This window comes from Periplaneta americana, chromosome 15 (genome assembly GCF_040183065.1).
Source record: "Periplaneta americana isolate PAMFEO1 chromosome 15, P.americana_PAMFEO1_priV1, whole genome shotgun sequence".
Taxonomy (NCBI): domain Eukaryota; kingdom Metazoa; phylum Arthropoda; class Insecta; order Blattodea; family Blattidae; genus Periplaneta; species Periplaneta americana.
This window is the reverse complement of record NC_091131.1, coordinates 153,717,910-153,743,075: the sequence shown is the minus strand read 5'-3', so window position 1 is coordinate 153,743,075 and position 25,166 is coordinate 153,717,910. Positions and strand designations below refer to the sequence as shown.

The 25,166-nt window shown below is 37.1% G+C and overlaps 1 protein-coding gene across 2 annotated transcripts; it reads left to right on the top strand.

Moving 5' to 3' along the window:
- The first annotated feature begins 6,802 nt into the window (after window positions 1-6,802).
- On the top strand, window positions 6,803-13,507 carry LOC138715462 (ecdysone receptor-like). 2 transcript variants are annotated; one of them, XM_069848387.1, is made up of 2 exons: window positions 6,803-8,413; window positions 12,233-13,507. In XM_069848387.1, exon 2 carries the CDS (start codon window positions 12,439-12,441, stop codon window positions 12,982-12,984), a length of 546 nt encoding a protein of 181 aa, XP_069704488.1. In that variant the 5' UTR covers window positions 6,803-8,413; window positions 12,233-12,438; the 3' UTR covers window positions 12,985-13,507. The 2 variants fall into 2 exon arrangements, with proteins under 2 accessions (XP_069704488.1, XP_069704486.1); XM_069848385.1 differs by having other exon boundaries at window positions 6,803-10,282.
- Window positions 13,508-25,166: the final 11,659 nt, after the last annotated feature.

Below are 25,166 nucleotides of genomic sequence, written 5' to 3'. Positions count from 1 at the left end.
AGCCTTCCGGTATCGTCTTCGCTGCTGTTGCTCTAGAGTGCACTGTATGTTGGCCTTCAGGGTTCGAGTCTCGCCTGCAGCATTCATACCAGCCATTGTGTATTTTCCTGGGGTGATACCCATCTTCCGAAATATGTCCAATTCAACTTCGTTGCCACAATTCAAGTGGCAGATAACATCCATGACCCCAAGTTTCAGGGTTGTACGACCTATATACGTTTCTTTGGGGCAACGTCTCGAAATCAAATCATTGAAAGACTCGTTTGCATTCTGAGTCTTGACATGCAAACATCTATTCAGCATACTTGGGTCTGTAAGATTTAACCCACTTCTTGGCGCAAGCAGCTATGTATGGAATATGAAAAATTAAATTTCGTCCATCAATAGTGGGAAAACCTAAACATGTTATAAATGTTTAAAAACTAGAAGAATCTGGCTATAATATGAGACAAGAAAAACACAACAAAATTTTCATATTTTGAAGAAAAATTGCCATTCTAGGAGTAGATGTAGGGTAAAGGTGCCTATTTCCGTGATACCTCTAATCCCGTGATACTTTTTAAAAATTGAATGTGTCAGTCAAAGCTTTGCCGTTCGACCATAGCGCAGACATCTTTCTCGAAAGAATACATCTTTCGCTACTTTTGAGACATCGGTGAACTTCCTAGCAAGATACCCAACCCAGTGACATTCAGTGAAAAAAAACGTATCACGGAATTAGGCAACTTTACCCTATACCTTAAGACTCAGTCGTTGTTAGTTATGTGCCCAGACAAAACATTGTAGCCATGAAGAAGATGAAAAGGTATGAACCAAGTCCCGTGAAAAGCATTATATATAGTTTTATCCTAAGCCAATACTCTGGAATTCTTTCAACTTAATCTTTGACGAGCACAATGCAACTTCAATGACTTTCATTCAGCACTAAGTCTCTGAATGCATTTAACATCCATGTTTGGGTGAGATTAGAATCCACTAAAAGTTTCTGTCATAACAGCTGTCTTCGTCACGACTGTTCAACACAAAGTCGTAAGAAATGGAATACGGTGCCAAAACTCTTTACGTCCACCCAACCGAGAACTGTGTGGGTCAATGGACCGAGTGAATCTGGATCATTTCTGGAAATTCGATGACAAAGGGCAAAGAAAGAGGTAAACATCTGCTAGAAGAATTCTGTTTCAGATTAATTTGCAGAGCTTCAACTGCCAGACATTTGTTCCATAGTATCATTTAACTGAAGATACCAACTGTACACGTGTCTGCCCTCGCATGGATTGGCCCGTGGCTGTATTAAGGCCCGTAACACACTTGAAGAGTTTTCGCTAGCGAAGAGCCTTCCTCCACACACTTGGCGAGTTCTCGCTATCATAGATCACACCTCGCTATGATCATCTATGCACTGCCTTCATGCAGTCAATCACTCGTTGGGGGAAATATTTTATTTTTTATTGGGTTATTTTACGACGCTGTATCAACATCTAGGTTATTTAGCGTCTGAATGAGTCCGGGGTCCAGCACCGAAAGTTACCCAGCATTTGCTCGTATTGGGTTGAGGGATAATCCCGGAAAAAACCTCAACCAGGTAACTTGCCCCGACCGGGATTCGAACCCAGGCCACCTGGTTTCGCGGTCAGACGCGCTGACCGTTACTCCACAGGTGTGGACGGGAAATATTATAGGTTATATTTACGTATATTGTCGTAATTAAATATATTACCTGTAAGTATATTGTCGTACTTTACAATTACGTACGAACGCTATGTTGAATCTGAGTATTCAGATGATGAGGAAATGGACTTACATGAACATATTTTGTTAATGAAAAGAAAAAGTAGACCTAAAATTAAAGCCAGAAATATCTGAAAATCACATTGTATCTTAAGAAAATAAGGGCGACGAAGTTTAATTGGACATATTCCGGAAGATGGTTATCACCCCAGGAAAATACACAATGGCTGGTGTGAACGCTGCAGACGAGACTCGAACCCTGAAGGCCAACATACAGTGCAATCCTGAGCAACAGCAGCGAAGACTGTACCGGAGGGCTGTGAAAAAGAGGAAAATTGACCTCAAAACACAAGAAGAGAGCCTCACAAGAGGGTTTTAGGACCATTAAAAGTATGTTATTTGTTACCTAGCTTCGATTTGAATGATGATACGTTTAGGCGTTATTTCAGGTTGAATGGACCTCAGTTTTTTGCCATTCATGATATGATAGAGAATTCTTTGCTATGTTCTGATTAAAATTATGTAAACTGTTAAGACAGATACATTATTTCAAATGTTGAATTAATACTATTAAATCTCATCAAAATAAAATATAGCCCTATTTATTTTCAGATAATCTGATATTTGTCTCCAGATTTCTTCTTTAAGTTTCGTGTTTTTATAGTTTTCATCCCGCGTGTCATATAAATAGGCCTACGGGTGACATCGTACAAGTACGATAAGTTTCTGACTGCAATTATCAGCCATCTTTCCTCATTTTCAAATAAAAACAATACAATTCATCGCCACCTGTGGTATCTTTTTCTACATTCAATCGTCATAAAGAGTATAAATGTCAAACATCTTTGATAAATGTGTCAAGAAAATTCGCTTAGCTACCGATTCCAGCGAGAAACTCGCGCGAGGTTTTTGCCTCAAACGAGAATCTCTTCCAGTGTGTGGACGTCCATTTGAATCATGTTATTAATCTTTGAATTTTCTTGCAACACATTTCTCGCTAGCGAAAACTCTTCAAGTGTGTTACGGGCCTAACTCCAGTGTTTCACCATCATCACTACCAGACTCAATGTGAAGTCTCCATACTCGGAAAGCGACATTAAATCAAGAGTCTTCAATTATTTCGCATCCCCGTACTTCAGCATAACCAATGCTACTTACTGGAAGATGATTCAGTACGTCGCCGTATCCAGTCAGCGTATAAAATTATTTCATTTTTCTCGTTTGTGTCAGTTCGGTTTCTTTTCATTTGAAAACATGCTGTGGCATCTGAGACTATCGTTAACTTTGATTTATAACCGCGTTTTGTCTCTCATTCCAGCGTTCTTTTTTTTTTTTTTTTTTTCTGCGGAAAGTTGACTATACAGAATTAATTGCTTTTCCAAGTAACACCAGATGGCAAACGTACTGGATTATGTCTGAGAATCCATTTTATACTGTAGAGTTTACTGCATTTTAAAAATGCATGAGTCTCTGTTTTAAAATTAACAATCAGTTACGAAGGAACCTCTAGGCTTTATACAACACACAGCCTGCAGCGTTCCACATGTCTTCAAATTAGTAACCAGTTACGAAACTAATCTGGAGTAGCTGGTTTCCTAGCTGACGGTATATTTTAATGCTCTATAAAATCACTTATCCTCAACATTTCATTTATCTGAGGTTTAAGTGAAAATTATGGCCATAAGTGATCCATGTTTGGTAATGGAATAAATTTGGCTTTTATTCCATGCATCTTCTCAACTAATATGATCCTGAGAGGTGATGGGATAACGATCTATAGTCCCGTCGCTCTAATTTCCGGCAGCCAATCACGTTGCAGGTCGGCTACATTTAAACGTGTGCGTCTTGTGATTTGCTGTGATAAATACTTAATATATAATCGCCCGCCAGTTTGGCTCTTTCGTTGGCGATCGCAGAAAGCACACGAGGACGTTATTTGCCGCTCAATTATTTGCTGAATAACTGTGCGTTTGATTTATTATCATAGGAGCTACGACATGATAATGGAAGGGTTGATAGGAAAAATAACCCATGTCAAAAAAGCACTTTTTTCAGGGGAGCGAAAAAACATTATATCTCGTTATGTAAAAAGGTTAAGAAACTTAAAGTATAGGTATAAATACCCCAATGCTTTATAAATATATTGCGTGTGTTTTAAGCATACACAGACGCCACATGATTTTAGCTTTCCATTAGTACTAATATCTCATTTTCGGCTAAAACTGACATGGGTTGTTTTTCCTTCAATGTTTAATGGCGTGGAAAATACTGTAGATACCTCGTCTGGTAGCTCGGCAACGAAAGAACAAAAATGGCGAACGGTATTACCTACCTAGACTTTATAGAGCCTTGACTTTCTAAGAAGTAAGCAAAGAGGAGGAGTCACACCGGGAATAACAGCGTCGCGACTGTAGTGATAATGAAGCTATGGGGAAACTAGACCATGTATGGGGTTGGTTCCTATCACCACGGCATGGCGCGTCCTCAGGTTGCAGAAACAGGAGACGGCCTCCAGATATGGAGGGGTCATTTATCTGCGGTTTAAGTGAAAATTATAGCCACAAGTGATCCATGTTTGGTAATGGAATACATTTGGCTTTTATTCCATGCATCTTCTAAACTAATAGAATCCTGAGAGGTGATGGGATAACGATCCAGTGATAATGAAGCTATGGAGGAACTAGACCATGTATGGTTGGTTCTTACACCACAACATGGCGCGTCCTCAGGTTGCAGAAAGAGGAGACGGCCTCCAGATATGGAGGGGTCCACCAGCTTGGAAGTTGTACGAAGGGCTAATAACCAATCACCGTAAAAAAAAAACAGCTTGTTACGAAACCATAACATAATTCAAACGTAAACTTACTAGGCACTTGGTCAGTAACTGAGACTCGTTCAGACATGGTTTCTTGTAAACAGTTCTCTTAATCTATCACAAAATATTTCAATACATGGTAATTTCATCACTATAGAATTTTGTTATTCTAGGTTTGATTCGCCATAGATTACCTGGCATTCACCTTACGGTTGGGGAAAACCTCGGAAAAAACCAACCAGGTAATCAGCCCATGCGGAGATCGAACCCTCGCCCGAGCGCAACTTCAGATCGGCAGGCAAGCGCCTTAACCGACTGAGCCACGCCGGTAGCCGTGATGTATTATTGAGCAGTGGTGGTACACATAATCATGAGTTGAGTGATAATTTATACAGGCACATAGTTTCAAACAGTATAAAGAGAAAGGCAAGTGGAGATTTGAATGAAGTTCCTATAGTATAGAATTCTTTAGTTGGCAGAGAAATTTAGACAAAGAAAGATATATTTCTTACCTCTCACTCACTCAGTGGCTGACCGGGCTGACCGGACATCTGCGGGGGGGATGGTGGCAAGAGACAGACACTCTCCATAAAATTATTTGTATGTGCAGTGGCGGATTCTTCTACTTCTACGTTGTCGTCACCGTCATCGTCATCACTATCAGAGTCCAAACTTATTACGAAACGATCCACCGCTTTGTCAATCTTTTCATCCCTTTCCCAATAAAAAATCCTCCTCCTTTTTAACATGTTCACACGCATTTTTCCAATTCTCTGGCGTGAACTTGGACAACGCTTCTTCAAATAATTTTATGACTTCACTGGATTTGAAAGGTACATTATGTTTAGCGACATCATTTGTCACTTGTGCCCAGATGAACTCAATGACACTAAAATTGCAGTGGTATGGTGGCAGTCGCACTAGGGTACGCCGGTGTGGTTCACTTTGAGCTGAGGTATCCAGTTCGTACCTTACCATTTTCTCCTTTTTAAAATTTTATTATGTCCTAATACGATTTTTGTCGCCTTTGGGTCGTACTCTATGTTGTTCTGACGTAACCAAGACAGCATGTCTGATTTAGAGGATACAACAATGGGAGCTGTACAGAATGTAAGAGGCGTTGTCCATTACAATGATGCTGTTTTGTGGAATGTTCGGAAGGAGTTTCTTTTCGAACCAATGTTTGAAATTAACGGCGTTCATTTCTTGACTTAATGCACAATAATAAATCGTCCCCCTTTTCCTAAGGGCACGTTCAGAGGAATGTCACCATCGTCACAAATCCAAATTTTGCTCTTCGTGTGATTAATGTTTATCCATGTTTCGTCCAGGTAAACGATAGGGCGGCCGGTTATTCGTAAGTCGCGCATCCTCCTTAAGAAATGGAATCGCTTAGCAATTATGTCGGGTTTCTCTGTCAGAATCTTCCGTCCGAAGTTATTCTTAGCGTGACGGAAATTAAGTTTTTTTAGTCTTTACCGCACCGACCATTTGCTGCCATAAAATAACCCAGACTTATCGAGAGCATCACGAATATCTTCCACACTCGGACTAAAATCAGTCTTGTACAAGGAGTAAATCTGTCTCTTGATGGCAGCCGCAGTGAATGAGTGTATATTCGTTTTCGTGGGAGTTCTTTTCGGCCGCTTTTTGCCCGGAGTTGAAACTCTTCTTCCTGATTCATCTGCTTCTCTCTTTTCATTTAGGATACGGTAAACAGTGCGTTCAGATACTCCACACACAGCAGGAGTTCGCTTTGCTACTTCGACTATGTTTATTGTAGGGTTTCCGACTTTCAAAGCATCATACTCCTCCACGAAAAACTTATGTATATTGTACACTATTTCCCTGGCGTCAGACTTCAGTGGCTTTCCTCTTGTTCCTACACCAAGACTCACAAACAGTAGGACAAGTACGCCTAATATAAAGCACGATACTTCTAACATTTCAATTATAAAATTATTATAAGGGCCTTCTCAAACTACACTGAAAAATGTTAACACATAGTTGTAATAACATCCGCCACTGACAACCTTTCCAGGTGTCCTGGTGAGGGAGGGGGAGGAAAGAAAGAGGAAATGCTGTTCTACAAGTGTCTGTGTCATAGGATTAGTTCAACTCACCCTCCCTGACCCTTCCCAAGACATCAGGTAGCTCTGCCAACATAGACCTTCCCAAGTATAGTTCCTTACATGTGAAATGTGTTAATATTATAAGAATACGATACTGATAGGATTGAGTGAAGTGTTAACTTATCAGGAGTACCAATATTCTTCTGTCGTAGGTAAGTTATTACTTATCAGGATTGCCAACAACATGTTTACTGCAAGGAAGAAAATCAAGAACGTGGTATAATGGATAAAATAACCACAGTCTTGTCAGATGGTAGAGAAAATCCCGTAAAACGGGAATTTTAGCTACAGGGCGGGTTGGCAGGATTTTCTTTTGCAATAAAGAATCGAATTCAGGATTTTTAGTATTATATTATGTATCATCTATGACTTCTTAAAATTTTTCCAGTTACGATGTTGGTGTAATAATATAAATTTTCGCTTCTAGACTTTTCAAACTTATTTATACTTTTTACATTAATTACTTTTCTCCATTGACCGTTTATATAGGGCGATTCTGCAATTTTACATTGCATCAACTATCAAGACGTTCTGCACTTGTACAAAAATGGTTATCAAATCATTTTCAAGCTAAGTTGCAAGTACCACGTTTTACTCGTGTCTTCAATTATTAAGGGTCATATTACACTCGAATTTTCATTACAATTTAATCTAAGCAATTGTATATGTAATTTTATAAATGGGAACATTAAAAGAAAAAAAAATTGTGAATTGAACATTTATGTTCACCGTGTGAGTCGAATATCAAAATAATACTTAATGTGATTTTATAATGTTTGTTTACACTTTCCATTCATAACAAAAAAGGCGTGTAAATGGAAGCTTTATAGACGACTGCTATCTGTTAATATGTCTGTTTTTGTCTCCACTGGAACATAACAGAAAAAGTGAATATGAGTTTTTATTTATTTTAAGTTTGGATTGTTTCTAAACGACGTATTGATTTGACATTTCAAAACAATCTAAGGGCCTGATTTTTTTAGATACTTAAGTGTGGTTCTAGGTCAGGATGTTTTTTTATGCCAGGACGGGACTTCTTTCACAGTTTGGAGGGAATCTAGATACAATAAATCTGACAACCGAAGCAACGCTGACAACACTGAATAACCGCAATATTATCGCGTTTCGTTATTATTTCGGTCTGTTGTTTTATTTAACATTATACCTTATTAACTTAAGTATAATATTGCCATGTTAATTTAAAACTCTTGAAGAAATTATATCTTCAATATTTCCATTGAATAGTCATTCCATAAAATAGTATCTGAATCAGTTACTTCAAATTGTGAGGTTATGTACCAATATAATTACAATGTAAAATTTTTAGTTATTTGTTACGATGTTTTGCTAATGTTCTTTTTTTCGTTTTATAAATTTTTAGATCTGTTTATTGAGCCATACCTATTTTGTTTTAATATTAAATCAAAATTAAACGTTTTGTCAATAAGAGATTATTTTATTCAACATTGTTTTTGTTGTTGTTGATTTAGGTGTACCGACATTTTGTTATTTTCGAACTGTTACGTAAGTACAACAGAACGACCGAGTCATTGAACAGCCATCCTAACATCTCAGCGTCACATACTGGACGGCAGCTGTTTTGTGAAGTGTGAAGTCATAATTAGAAATCATTGTTCTGATTTCCTCTTTTGTTGCATACATTTCAGTAATCAGTAGTTTTAATATTTTATGGTTGTATTTTGAGCCGCACGATTTCTTTACTTCCCGAAGTTTTGAGGTATTTCATTTCTTCCAACAAGTATCATTAATTGAATTGAATGATAGACTATATCAATGTACAAATGTATTATAATTATATAATTCTACAATGCCAACTGTTAGGCAACTACGATCATTTTATAAACATTTCTAATACAGTGCTGAATCTAATGAATGAATGGTTCCATGCAAATAAACTAGCACTTAATGTTGATAAAACCAGTGCAGTCAAATTTAGTACACACAATAGTGCTCAGGTTTCCTACAGTATTCGATTAAATGGAACTCATCTCAAAGAATCTATAAGCACAAAGTTTCTTGGTTTAGAATTGGATAATCACTTGAACTGGAAAACGCATATAGAATGTATTACTCGTAAATTGAGCTCTGCCTGTTATGCATTAAGATCCTTATCTACTATTGGTGATATAAACTTACTTAAAATGTCATACTTTGCATATTTTCACTCTGTAATGAAATATGGATTAATATTCTGGGGTAACTCGTCTGAAGCTAAACACGTTTTTGTTTTACAAAAGAAAGCTTTAAGAATAATGGCCGGTGTGCATAAAAGGACCTCATGTAAAAATATTTTCCGAAACTTAGAAATCTTGACTTTGCCATGTCAATACATTCTTTCCCTAATGATGCTGTATATTAAGAAGCAAGATAAATTCAGTACTAATCAAGACATTCATCATTTTAATACAAGACATAAATCAGATCTTCATCTACCCTCTGTTAGTCTAAGCTGTTTTAAAAAAGGAGTTCGCTATTCATGTATAACAGTCTTCAATGCACTGCCTAATTATCTTAAAGATTTGAAGAACAACGAGAAAAGGTTCAGAAAAGAATTAACCAAATTTCTACATACTCATACCTTCTACACAATTGATGAATTGTTTATGCTTGTGAATTGAATTATTCTACTTAAATGACATGTACAATTTTATATAGCTCAACTAAAATATGTTTTTATATTGACTTAATCTGTTTACTATGTATTGTATTTTTTGTTTAGCATAACTGATGAATTGTATGTACTGTAAATTGAATAGTATACTGTATAGGTCAACTGATGAATTGTTTAAGCTTGTAAATTGAATTAATCTACTTCATATGAATTGTATAGCTTAACGAAAATAAGTTTGTAAATTGAACTAATTTTATTGTATATGTTTGTATAGTTTGGCTGATGAATTGTATATGTTCTTAAAATGATTACTAGTCTGTGTAGCTCTACTGATGAATTGTATATAGACCTACTGTAAATTGAATGGTAATATGTATAGCTCAACTGATAAATTGTTTATGATTATAAATTGAATTAATCTACTTGATATTAATTGCACAAATTTGTATAGCTTAATGAAAGTATGCTACTTTGTATTGTATATATTTGTATAATTTTGGCCGATGAATTGTATATGCTTTAAATTGAATAGTAATCTATTTAGCTCTACTGATAAATTGTTTGTGTTTGTAATTTGAAGTAGTTTGCATGATATGTATTATCAATTTCTGTATATCACAACTGGTTGAATTGTTTATGCCTTAAATTTAATTAAATTGTTTTGTATTATAATATAGCTCAACTTATGAATGATCGTTTGCGTTTGTAAATTTAATAATCTGATTGGCTATGTATTGTATACTTTTAGTAGAGCCATCGATGTAGATCAGTCGGCAGACTCTCTGGGCTGCTGATCCGGAGCTGCGTTCGGGCTTGGGTTGGATCCCCCTTTGGACTTTGGTTTCTTCGGAGGTTTTCCCCAGCCGTGGGACTGAAGCCGGATGGTCTATGGCGAGTCCTTGGCATCAACCCCTTTGATTTGATTACCTGGTTGGGTTTTTCCGAGGTTTCCCCCACCGAAAAGGCAAATGCCGGGTAATATTTTGGCGAATCCTCGGACCTCATCTCATCTCATTACATCTCGCCAAAATGTAAAAAAATGTAAAAATTGTAACTGTAATATTGTAAAATGTTGACATGTTCCACATCTTAAAGCTTCATTGCTCATGTAAGATCTATGGAATAAAATAAATGAATGAATGAATGAATTATTTCGTTCTTTCAATTTGGCGGGAAAAATATTAATACAGGCAAGGTGCAATGAATTTCATATCCATTTATTTTTTCAATGTTAGTCAATTCCTTCCAAAAACGATTTCTTCTCGAGCAGTATGATCCATTATTTAATTCTATTCTTCTCGAACAACAGCGTGGGCGATTTTTGGTGTAAATTTAATTTGAAAACCACTAATTTCAAGCCACTGAACGATGCGACCAGATTGCAACGTCGTAGCCAGAGAGGGAGGTGGAAGGTACTTTACCTAGGGAGGCCGACCTAAGTTCGTTGACCTCTTACATCTGTATTACTAGAAGAAAGAGCAGTGTGTTAGCGGCGATGTTGCTACAGTGCTGAAACCTTAATTTTATAGTTAACTGTGCATTTAATCACAGAATGTAATATAGGTTTTCTATTCATTTATGTGTACTCTAGCGCCTCTTTCATGTTCACATTTCACTGCGATATGATAATTATGAGGTAGTACTAGAGTCTTTCACTCCTTGGTGAAGCATAGGGCATCATTTGACCCGATTGGCTGCTATATTAGCAATTTGTCCGTTCGGCTTTCTCTCATATCAGTTTTTTCAATCGAAGTAATTTAAGGAACTTAGGTGATTCGCCTTCTGTCCCCGAATACCCTGGTAGGAATTCCACCTTGAGGCCTGGGTACATGCCCGCTTGCTCAATTTATCTGCAAGCATTGTTGAGGTATTTCCCCCTCAACAGAAAAATGCTATGGTTATTCCGCCAACACTCAGTCACCATATCCTCGTTGGTAGGAACAGGGTCCACCACTAGAAGTTGAGGAGACGTAACAAATTCTTAGTAGGATCTTAATAATAATAATAATAATAATAATAATAATAATAATAATAATAATAATAATAATAATAATAATAATAATAACTTACAAATGACTTTTAAGGAACCCGCAGGTTCATTGCCGCTCTTACATAAGCCCGCCATCGGTCCCTGTCCTTTGCAAGATTAATCCAGTCTCTGTCATCATATCCCACTTCCCTCAAATCCATTCTGATATTAGCCTCCCATCTATGTATCGGCCTCCCCAAAGATCTTTTCTCCTCCGGCCTCCCAACTAATACTCTATATGCATTGCTGGATTCGCCCATACGTGCTACATGCCCTGCCCATCTCAAACGTCTGGATTTAATGTTCCTAATTATGTCAGGTGAAGAATACAATGCTTGCAATTCTGCGTTGTGTAACTTTCTCCATTCTCCTGTAACTTCATCCCTCTTAGCCCCAAACATTTTCCTAAGAACCTCATTCTCAGACACCCTATATTCTGTTCCTCTCTCAAAGTGAGAGTCCAAGTTTCACAACCATATAGAACAACCGGTAATATAACTGTTTTATAAATCCTAACTTTAAGATTTTTTTTGACAGCAGACTGGATGACAAAAGCTTCTCAACCGAATAATAGTAAACATTTCTCATATTCATTCTGCGTTTAATTTCCTCCGGAGTGTCATTTATGTTTGTTACTGTTGCTCCAAGATGTTTTAATTTTTCCATCTCTTCGAAGGATAAATCTCCAATTTTTATGTTTCCATTTCGTAGAATATTCTGATCACGAGACATAAACATGTACTTTGTCTTTTCGGGATTTACTTCCAAACCTATCACTTTACTGGCTTCAAGTAAAATAATAATAATAATAATAATAATAATAATAATAATAATAATAATAATAATAATAATAATGACTGGCATGTAAATTGATTGCTCTCTGTTTGTTGTTGCAGATGACAACCGAGTCGAACAGGGCGCTGGTGTGATCAACGGAAGACAGCACTGCCACAGACAGACGCCGTTGCGGGATGCTTCGCCGACGTCGGTAATAGTGCTCGCGAGGCAGAAGAGGAGCGCGGGGTTCGCCTGCTGTAGTGAACCCTACGCCTTACTCACCTGACCATAGACAATCGTAGTGTCTCGGGGGGGAGAGAGGGTCATGGACTTGAAGCCAGAGCTCGTCTACCGCGGGGGTGGCGGTGTCGCGGGGGGCATCATGAAGGCGGGGTTGGGTGCCAGTGCGGGCGGCAACTGCCTCACGGAGGACCTACTGTGCAGCATCAAGACCGAGCCGCGAGTGCACAGTCCCTGCGACCCCGGCACGGGCGCCACGACGTCGGGCGTCGAGCTCGCGCACCATTTCGCCTCCGGCGCCACCGCTACGCCCAGCGGCAGTGGCGGCTCCACTACTCCTAACGGAGGGCTCTTCAGCGGTATCACGTCCAGCAACAAGCGACCGTGGCCAGATGATTGGCTGCCGTCACCGTCCCCCGGGTCCGCGGGGCCTCTCCCGCCCCTCACACCCTCGCCGGGACCTCCAGGCCACGCCTACACCGTCATCTCCAACGGGTATTCCTCTCCGATGTCTTCAGGCAGCTACGACCCTTATAGTCCGAATGGAAAACTCGGTGAGTACTTTACGAAAACGTCACTTTATTTATACTACCGGAATTTTTACATCACATCCTTCTCATTAAACCCGTAAAATAGCTTCGTTGAAGTTTACTTTTTCAGTATACTTTATAAAGATTATGGTTAGTGTACAGAGAATTCTTCCACTGTGGAAATCGGCTTGACTCTCACTGTTGGCTCTGTAGCGGAAGGTGATTTCAGTAAGTTTGTTGTTTAGTCATCTGCCCGAAGATAGATTTGCACCTCATAAATGACACCAGTAAGTCACCACTCATGAGGAAACTAAGCCTGAAAATAATGGGGTAGGTTGACCACTTCCTTCTCCCCTCCACTGCATACATCACTAACTAGTAATATGTTGCACCAATCAGATTAATACAAACAACTTATTATTCTTCCGCTAACACACATCAAGTGAGATGTACTGCCGAATAATGTACATAAGTTTATCAGCCAGAACCTCACTCAAAGGTGGTTTCAGTAAGGTGATGATAATGATGATGATATGAGCCCAGATAATCCCTAAAGGTCCACAGCTGTGGAGTAACGGTTAGAACTTTTGACCGTGAAACTATCGGGCCCGGGTTCAAATCCTGGTTGGGACAAGTTACCTGGTTGAGGTTTTTCCGGGGTTTTCTCTCAACCAGCAAATGCTGGGTAACTTTCGGTGCTGGACCCTGGAGTCACCTCGCTAGCATTATCACCTTTATCTCGCTCACACTCTAAACAACCTTAGCAGTTGATAAAGCATCGTAAAATAACCAATTAAAAATCCCTGAAGGGCAAGGCCTCCTACTAGTATAGGATCAAGTTTTCTCATGGTGAGCCAGACCATAAGACAACTTAAGTCTACCTTTGTTTTCACTCACACTCGCTTGAATATTAACCCTATGTATCTTGATCTTAAATGTATAAATCTTATTACATGCGTAACCTTGCTACAGTTTCAGTCTTTTGATTTCACTAACACTGCCTAAAACTACAACTTTGAGCAGCTACAGCATTTTCCTTGTCCATTCTTTCGTTTCTCCGGCAATATCTGAACCATAACCTTTTGCATGAATTCCTTTTTTTCTATTGTTAGACTCTTTTTACTTGTACCGCTTAAAACTAAACACCGTTTTCATCCACAACTGTCTTATTGTCTATATTTTTGTTTTATTTACACTTAAATATAAACTCTAAACATTTACAATTTTTTACCATATTCAGTCTTTCGGTTTCACTGGCACTGTCTCTCACTACAACCAAAGTCTAGTATATACAGTCACGAAGCTCAATACGTAGTAAATATGCATCCATAGATAGTTGCTAACCACTAGGATCGCTTATCACAGACAATGCGAAATAGTACCTGCACAATATATTGTTTCTAGTAGCCTCAACAACTCAATCTTCGTGACTGTATATACTAGACTGTGCTCTAACTACGTAGCAGTCTTCTGCCTAGCTCTTTCCATCTTCCCCTGTCTCGTGCAGTCCTTGTCCACGTATTCCCACATACGGTTTTGACGACTTCGGACCATCTCTGCTTGGTACGTCCTCTGTTTCTTTTCCCTAGTCTGGGGTCTCAAAGTTTATTTTTCGGGAGCGTGCCAGAACACTTTATCTCAAGGAAACACTTCCTCAAGTAAAGAATGAACATTTTGGCTACTTGCAGAGTTACTGGATTTCCTCAGTCGAGGAATTCTCTGTATAAAACAATGTACTTTACCTATCAGTAGTCCGACCGTGTTTTTTTTTTGCATGATTTACACAAATCACCTATTGTGTATCGTTTCTTATAGTGGCCGGCCTTCTTTCTCTATTAACATTCTCCGAATGTTAATACAAAGATTGACAAAAGACAAAGCTGTCCTTCTACGCGTCACGAAATCTTACAGGGAGCAACGAGGTAGAAATCTCTCCTTTTTTACCGCGACAGTGGAAGGCTAGTAAGTGGTTAGCATCGCGTTCTGGTTTCTGCGTAAGAGTTATGCAGGATTGGATAATCATGACATTAGTTCTACTCTTCCAAAGCTGGAATAATAACGTAAGCAATTTCGACAGTTGTTTTTGAGGATGTCGATTTTCAACAGTAAAATTTTGGAATTTACAAGTCACTTAAAGTATGTTTTTTCTTATGTCGCAAGAATTGCGTGTAACTTCTAAATGCACTTTTCCTTTTCTTGTCGCTCCGTTCATTCATTCATTCATTCATTTACTCATTCGGGAAATTCAAATATGCCCTATTCAAATATAGCAGTCAATCTCAGATCTGAATTCGTATGCAAATCCTTAAATTTGGAACACTATTTACAACTTATGTTGGCAAGTCCATAGCCCAGGCAACATAGGAGTTTTCTTCGGGTCTCCGGGTATTCCTGTTACTCAATCACCATTAGGATTGTATAATTTATATCTATCGCCTGTGGTACACTCTGGATAGTGTCTGACGAACTAAGGGTCTGCGTTTCTCGTCACTAGCGACATATATATCGTTTTTCCATTGGTAAAGGATTATATATAAAACAATGTACTGTACCTATCAGTAGTTCTACCGTGTTTTTTTTTTGCATGATTTAGACAAATCACCTATTATATATTTATATCTTCTTCTGCCCTGAACTTTTTTCCCGTTCACTTTTCCTTCCACTGATTCATTAGGCGGTTTCTTCTTTGCTAGTGATCCAGCCGATTTCCTTTTCTCTTCCTGATCAGTTTCAGCATTATTCTTTCTTCACTCACTATTCCTAGCACAGCTTCAATCGTCCTGTTATCGGGAATAATAAATTTTGCTTTCAAGTTCCATCATCTCAGAAACAGAATTCGACACAGCGAGAGACTAGCTGAGTAGGTATCTGAAGTGTTAGCAATCAACTACTTCTCTTTATGAAGTGTTTTCAATATACATACAGAATTTCCCAGAAATCAGTATTCCCTTTCGCAATAATCTGTGGCCGGGAGGAGAAAGGTCTTAAGTCAATTTTTTTTTTTTTTTTTTTTTGTGAAAATGATTTTATATATTCTGGAAACGGAAACAATTCTCTACAATCTGGTAAAACGGTTAAAGTCAAATAAGACTCCTGACTGGATTTATAGAGCGTTACCAAATGTCCTGAGTACTTTTTGAATGGACCACACACAGAATAAAGGACTTAAAAATATTTAATACTTTATTCCTTACAAACACATAGGTTAAGGGTGTTTGAGAATAAGGTGCTTAGGAAAATATTTGGGGCTAAGCGGGATGAAGTTACAGGGGAATGGAGAAAGTTACACAACACAGAACTGCACGCATTGTATTCTTCACCTGACATAATTAGGAACATTAAATCCAGACGTTTGAGATGGGCAGGGCATGTAGCACGTATGGGCGAATCCAGAAATGCATATAGAGTGTTAGTTGGGAGACCGGAGGGAAAAAGACCTTTAGGGAGGCCGAGACGTAGATGGGAGGATAATATTAAAATGTATTTGAGGGAGGTGGGGTATGATGATAGAGACTGGATTAATCTTACACAGGATAGGGACCGCTGGCGGGCTTATGTGAGGGCGGCAATGAACCTTCGGGTTCCTTAAAAGCCATTTGTAAGTAAGTAAGTATTCCTTACAAACATCACATGTTTACTTTCCATGCTTCCCTATTAAAAATGTCTAACTTGTATTTTAGCTATTTTATCACATACTGATGCCCTTTCCTTTTAAAACTTTAAGCACCAGGGTAAACAGTCCTATAGCCTATTGTTTAAGATCTATTTTGTATTCCTAATAATTTACATTTCCCATTTATTTTCACACGAAAAAAATCTTATGCTTAAATAATCCCTTCTTCTCAGTTTGGGTTCTAGTCTTAAAAGGACTTAAGTGCAGCTATTTTTTTAAATAATCAAGAAAATTGTTAAATGAGCAACATAACCTATTTTAGAATAAATATAAACAAATAACATATAGGAAAAACCTCTTAATTAAAAGAAGTTTATAATTGACACCAATTTCAGTCTTTCTACTGCTCTCCTGAAAAGTATAAAATTTTTATTTAAGACCTTTTTCCTCCTGGCCACAGAATATTAATAGCAGTTAAACATTCTCTTGGTTTTAATTTTAATCCCGTAAGAAATAATTGTTAAATTAGGCACAAAGATGAAGCTCCTTACGGATTGGAAGTCCGTATCGTTTTTAATAGAACATATTTTACTGAATGGATCGGACGTCGTGGGACTCGATTGGCCACCACGTTCGTCTGACTTGACGTCTTGTGATTTTCTCTATGGAATATTATTAAGGATATGGTGCTTTCCTCATCACCAGGAAACTTAGATGAACTTAATCTGTGCGTTGAAAATGTATTTTATGATTGTAGTAATGATACATATTTCCAATCATGTAGCCTACATTTAAATTTCTTGCAAGTCATATGAACTGCATTCAATATAGCTAACAGCGGTAATTTGAGCATGCGTAAAGAGAACTGGCTTTTAGGTCATCTTGTTTGTTTTCCAGACACGGATCAGTTTGAAGACTCTACAAACATGAAGTAAGTTTCAGTTGGAAGAAGGTGAAATTCCTTTCCCTGATTTTCCCCTCGTTAATTAATACCATGAACAACAGTTAATACTTTCATCACGCGAGATCATGGTTAAACACGCTAGTTGGTTGAAGTGCTTGTCCTTCTCATTTACTCATATTTCAGACTTGGAATTGGGACAAGTTGATTCGAATAACGTGAATCAAATCATGACATCCACTGCTGCTGCCTTGTTTCTGTTGCAAAGTTCCGCGTCGGAGCGGTATTACAGATTTTTATGAATTTGCCGGCTATCACCTTGGCAGTGAATCACACGGAGTGACGCACTCCAGGTGCGCGCGCCGCCATGTTCGCGTTTTATTTCTCCAGGAAGCGGTGGGCGGGTTTTTATGCTTAGCTGAGAGCTGAGGTTCAGAGCCTTTGTAAATGGCTGCTAATTCCCAGGCACTTCTTGGATCGTCAGTAAAAGTTGCACATTCTGCACCGCTGTCTCAGATCCTTGTTGTTTCTATTACTCTTGTTGATTTCTTCCTCTCCTACTTCTTTCTTTCCACTAATCTTGTTTCCCCTCCTGTCCTTTTATTTCTCTTCTACTTACTCATTCTCTTTATTTATTTTTGTTTCTCGCGCAATATCTGTGGGTAGAACGACGGATTTTTAAAATTGCGGTCGTGAAGAGTTAAATTTGTTTTTAAATCAACAAGAAATTACTTTTATTATTATTATTATTATTATTATTATTATTATTATTATTATTATTATTACTACTATTATAAAGTAGTTTAAGCGATGATTTTACAGTGTCACACAATTTTATCTGTTTAAATACTGTAGTACGTCTTCAAAACATTTTTAAATGACTCTCAAAATTAAAAAAAAAAAATAAATAAATAAACAATCGCAATTTTGGACGCCTTAATAGTTTCTTCATGTACTTCTGATCAGTCTGTTAGGTTTAGATCTCGTGATATGTCCAATCCATTTAATACGTATGGTTTTAAGTCTTGTTATTATGTCTTACTTTTTAAATACATAATATATTTCTATCGCTCCAAAATAATAATAATAATAATAATAATAATAATTATTATTATTATTATTATTATTATTATTATTATTATCATCATCATCATCATCATCATCATCATCATCATCATCATAATTGTCCGTAATTTTTGCGCATGAATTTTGGTTGTGTCCATGTTTCGCATGTATAAATAGTATAACAGGCTGTCTTAATGCTTTGTAAACGTGTATTCTAGATTTCCTGGATATAACGTTGCTTTTTAAAATATTCGAAAGGGCATGATAGATTTTATTTGCATTTTATATTCTAATGTTGAGTTCCTCTTTCACTTCGTTGAATTAATGTTCCCAGATATTTGAAGTTGCTTACTCGTTAAAATGTTTCAGTTTAACAAGATATAGAAGTAAATACATTTGAGTACTTTTCATCTCTAGAATATGATCTTTGTTCAGATATTACTTTTGTAGAATATTATTTTTATTTTTAATACCTGCATCAATTTTCCTTCATTATGTTAATCATTGCTTGGGGCCAAATTATCTTATTTAACCCTTAATTTGTAATTTGTTGTTTTACTCTTAGAATTACATGTATCTAAACACATCTATATTTTGCTCTTACTACTGTTGCGATTATTATTATTATTATTATTATTATTATTATTATTATTATTTTTGTTATTATTATTATTATTATTATTATTATTATTATATTCCATTGCTGTCTGTGTTGCTATTATTTATGATATTTTCTATGTATTTTTATACTAGTTGAGCGGAAGATAATGCCTAAGGCCTTAACTCTGCTAGTAAAAATAAATCAGTTAAATAAATAAATAAATAAATAAATAAATAAATAAATAAATAAATAAATAAATAAATAAATAAATAAGTAATTTAAATTGTAGGGAAGGTGACCGTAGTATCATTCTTTATCACTAGAATGCATTGTGAATAGTCTACGGGGTCCAGTTTTGAATCATGAATAGAACGTCAACTACATCACAAACGAGACGCAAATGTTCCCTAATAATACCTCGCGAAACGTAGATGATGATGATAATGATAAACGTGGTTTTGGAAGAATTTTAGGTATGGGTCCAAATAGCCATGATAGCTGACGCGTACTTTTTAAACCCCATTAACTAAGTAACAAACGTGGTATAATTATTTTGGTTGCTTGGCTGGCTAGTGTACCAGGGAAATGAGGTTCGTTCCAACAAGCGGTTCATGGATCAGTTCATGTACGGTTCCTGTACCATCTTATGCGCATGCGCTAGTTCAGCATCTGCTATGGGATTGAAACTGGACTGGACGCTGTTGGAACGCTTTCGCGGATCGTTATGTACTAAATCCAGAGATGCTATAATTGTGATGATCTTTGCTAAGAACGGGATGCTTAATTATTATCGTTTCGCAGCTAATTCTAATTGCAGAAAATAGAATTTCGATCATTTTCTATAAAAAGATGACAAAAAATATGGAAGGCAAGAATTCCGATAATTCAACGTCGTGTACTGGGGGACTCTCATCTAAAAATAGTTCCTTTTTTAATTATTAATGTAGGCCTATGTACGTTATTTATTATACTTTTAATCAAAGCTGCATGTTGATATTGTAATTAACTGTTTCAATACCCAAATAATTCCCATTCCCTTTCTTTTTGGCGAAAATTTAAATTAAATCTCTAGTTTTATTATTCGTCTTTACTGTCACTTTTCATCTTTAACCTCAATAATGTGAACAGTCGATCATGTCTTTCTTCAGTATCCAGGAGTCGTTGGTGAGCTTATGCGCATGCGCGTCTTGCGTACTCTTCCGTACATGCCTCAATCCACGGACTATTTCTGACCGTTCCGAACCCGTGTCAAAAGCTTGTTGGAACGCCCGACTGCAGTACATGTTTCCGGTTCAGGACTGGTTCGGATTGTGTTGGAACGCTTTTTCTGTACTGCGCATGCTCACGATGGTTACGGACGGTTCCTGACTGTTGTTGGAACGAACCTATGGAAGTTGTTTCTTTGTACGATTAGATAATTCAATGACCATGGCCGGAACAGGAGCTGTCTGCAGGCAGTTTGTTGTTGGAAGATCCAGGACCTCCTAAATTACCGGACCTGACACTGTAAACGGAAGTAAGCAAACATGGTGGACAACTGAGTGGTTAACGCAACTGTGAAAGTATAAGTACTTCATGTGATGTTTATTGTGTTTCTTATACCATTTGCCTCTAGTATAATTGTTGAAGGCTTTATAAGTTAGTATATAATAATAGAATTGTGATATTATAATTAATATAAATTGTTTTCGTAGAGAACAAAGCTTGGAAGTGTTGTTATGTCGTTAGAAAGACTTAACCTTAAAATGCCTTGCACGTGTAGTGTCCCAGGTTGCAAATCGAATTACGATAAAGAAAGTCCGTTTGTATATGTATTTTTGTTTCCAAAAGATAAAGATTTAAGGGATAGTGGACAAGAAGCATTCATTGTGAACATTTTGTCCCAACAAACAACTCAGTGGTTTGCATAAAACATTTTGATTCTGATTTCGTTATCAGAGAAGATAAATTTCAATGTGCGGACGGTTCGTTTATAACTGTGTCTTGAATAAGTTTGATGGTGCATTAGAACATCTACATACAGTTGAAATTGACAGAAGTACACAGGAAATTCTAATCTGCATTGGTGGCTATGTTTCTCATAGTGTACTTAACTCGTTAGGATCGAATACAGAAAAGTATGTATCATGTGTGTCAACTTTGTCTACAGCCAAGGACTTGATAATTGGAAACAATACAACATTTTCTTATTTTAATGGCTTAAACCGTGGTCTGAAATGCCCTTCCAATTTTGTTGTTAGTTTGTGTACACTTGTGTATAAACTATTTAACATTTTACGAAACGAAAAATTTTAAAATGACTTCTTACAGTTGAACTGTCAGAGGAAGCTTGTCATCAATTTAGCAATGGCTTTCTTCGAATTAAATGCCACAGATTTTGATGTAATGTGTAAATGTGAAGTGACTTTAAGTGAAGTGCAGCAAGTATTGGCCAACATATTTATTAATAATTACTGCAAAGTTCAAAATGAAAAGCATACATTGAAAGACAAAAATAAAACCCATCGAAAGTGTTCCAAGTTTAAAAAATAGGCTGCTGTGCTCTCCAAGCTGTGAATTCCTCATCCTTTTTAGTTGTATAGCCTATCTAACCCCTTGTGTATGTATAAGTGGATATTACAGTGATAAGCTATAGTGAATAGTGTCATTTCATTCTGAATCAACATCAGTGGATATAGTGAGAAACTACAGTGAATAGTGTCATTTCATTCTGAATCAGCATTAGTGGATACAATGAGAAATTACAGTGAATAGTGTCATTTCATTCTGAATCAGCATCAGTGGATACAATGAGAAATTACAGTGAATAGTGTCATTTCATTCTGAATCAGCATCAGTGGATACAGTGAGAAATTACAGTGAATAGTGTCATTTCATTCTGAATCAACATCAGTGGATACAATGAGAAATTACAGTGAATAGTGTCATTTCATTCTGAATCAGCATCAGTGGATACAATGAGAAATTACAGTGAATAGTGTCATTTCATTCTGAATCAACATCAGTGGATACAGTCAGAAATTACAGTGAATAGTGTCATTTCATTCTTAATCAGCATCAGTGGATACAATGAGAAATTACAGTGAATAGTGTCATTTCATTCTGAATCAGCATCAGTGGATACAGTGAGAAATTACAGTGAATAGTGTAATTTCATTCTGAATCAACATCATTGAATATAGTGAGAAATTACAATGAATAGTGCCATTTCATTCTGAATCAGCATCAGTAGATACAGTGAGAAATTACAGTGAATAGTGTCATTTCATTCTGAATCAACATCATTGAATATAGTGAGAAATTACAGTGAATAGTGTCATTTCATTCTGAATCAGCATCAGTGGATACAGTGAGAAATTACAGTGAATAGTGTAATTTCATTCTGAATCAGCATCAGTGGATACAGTCAGAAATTACAGTGAATAGTGAGAAACTACAGTGAATAGTGTCATTTCATTCTGAATCAGCATCAGTGAATACAGTGAGAAACTACAGTGAATAGTGTCATTTCATTCTGATTCAGCATCAGTGGATACAGTGAGATATATAGAATAGTGTCATTTCATTCTGAATCAGTATCAGTGGATGAAGTGGGAAACTACAGTGAATACTGCCATTTCATTCTGAATTAGCATCAATGGGCACAGTGTTAAACTGTACGTAGTAAATAGCTAGCTTTATTTTCAACCAATCTCAGTGAATACAGTGACAAAGTTTAGTGAGTAGGAAGACAGGACTCCATATTATATAATTTCCAGTTGCTGATGAAATCTATTTGTATAATCCAGGTAAGATTTCCTAAATCCTGAAGTAGCAGCTATTCAGTATTATATCACTGCCTTCTATTTCCTCACAAATCTGAATTTTACAAGAGTTAATTGGTCAATTGCCAATATTCATATATAAAAACATATAGGCCTAAGCCTAATATAATAATAACATATTGAAGCTTATAATTAGTTTTCTTTTATTATTGGTGTATATGTAGATATATTTTTATGTTACTGAATGTCCTATGTTCATTTATGTAGTGTAAGGAACTTTATTATTTATTATTTTATTGAGAATTTTGTTAAAATAATCTCATCGATGCCGTATTTATTTTAACTCATTGCAATCTACGAAAGCCCTCTCCTGGCCGCCATCTTGGATGCCAGTGTCAGGTCCGGTAATATAGGAGGTCCTGGAAGATCGCAAATAGTTTACTTGTATGCCGCTAGATGACAGGTAGTGTTGCTCGCCTAAAGAAATCTGTGAACTCTCTGGCTATATTATAAATAAACCACAGTCTAGTATGTACAGTCACGAAGCTTGAGTTTTTGTGGGTGCTAGGAACAATTGACTGCGGCGGTACTATTTCGCATTGTCTGTAATGAGGCGATATTAGCGATCCTAGTGGTTAGAAACTATCTATGGATGCATATTTACTACGTATTGAGCTTCGTGACTGTATACACTAGACTGTGAATAAGCTAAATAAATTTCAAAGAAATTGTCGAACGATTCACAGAATGTACCTTGGGGGGGGGGGGAACTATACCAGACTTGTGACGTTGCTAATGCTGTAATTACAAACGTAGCCTATCAGCGTATTCCGAATCTCACCGGTCCGGTGGCATCAATTACGTCACGTTGCAACGAAAATAAGGAACAAAACTGCTGGAAGAATCGATGCTGTCATGGCGACTGTGTAAGTGGTTATCTGTGCTACGCTAGCAAAATTTTGCGAAATTTCCGTACTGCCATCTCGTTCAAATAAAAGAGATCATAAACAACTTATTTCTTGAACCGGTAGTAATAACTGGTCGGTTGACATGTTCGCTCATAAGCCATTAACATATTGTTTTTACGTTGTGCTCATTACAAACAATACAGCAGAACACACCGCCATGACACAACAGTGCACGATGTCATTCGTCTGCTAATTCCCGCCCTATACAAGAACCAATCAGATTCACTGATGACGGCTGATGGAGCCTGCCAACACTTCTGCAAGTTGATGGCACCGGTGCGACACCGGTGGAGCATCAATGACGTCATCGGTGGAATTCGGAACACCGTGATGCCATCGGATTGCTCACCGGTGAGATTCGGAATACGCTCTATATTTACTTTTTATAAAACTTGTCACAATCTATACGTCTTTCATATACTGAGTAAAGACTGTTTTTACAATTTGACAAACGATTTCTTTTCCTCAAGCGCTGTTATCTATTATGTGGTGATAATAATATGAAATTTACATATACAGATAAAGGACAATGGCCTCTGATAAGGTGTTTTATAGGTTTTTCACATTGCATACCTTGAAAACCGAGGCAAGGTTAAGCACCGCTTTGCAAGCATTATCGAGTCTTTACATTACTGTGGCTTTAGCTTAGACAACTGCTACATCCCAGCTATTTCACTTGTGATGGATTTCATTCTTCCGCTGTATGACTGGTTAATGAATTAATAAACTATTTTGAAAAGAAGATAAATCTCATTTCCCGTACCGAGAATCCAAACTCAGTGATCTGAATTCGTAGGGAGAAGAAAACATCGGTTCCCAGGTTAAGGCTGGTTCACAATAAACCGGGAACGGAAACGACAACGAGAAAGAGAACGGAAATAATGTTAAAATAAATGTATTTAAATGTGAGCATTCACAATTAACTATTGTGAATGCGCACACTTAAATACATTTTAACATATCCGTTCTCGTTCTCGTTTCTGTTCCCGGTTTATTATGAACCAGCCTTTACCGTTGAATAACATTATGTAATGTACGCTATTTGCACATGTATTATTTTTATTTTATGAATTAATACAATATATTCGTGCATGTACTCCGAACGCTTGTTTCTTCGTGCCGACATATCTTATTTGTAAACGACGTCACAGCGAACTGTGCAACAATCTTCAATGTAAGGAAGTTTTATTTACGAACTGTACCAAAACTATAAAAGCTAAGTAAAATCTGAATACAAATTTTAAATGTTCGTGTTTACTTACGTTTTTCATTCGTAATTGATGTTTAGTCAACTGTCCGAAGACAGGCTAGAACCTCATAAGTGACACCAATAAGACATCACTCATGAGTCAACTAAGCCAGGAGGTAATG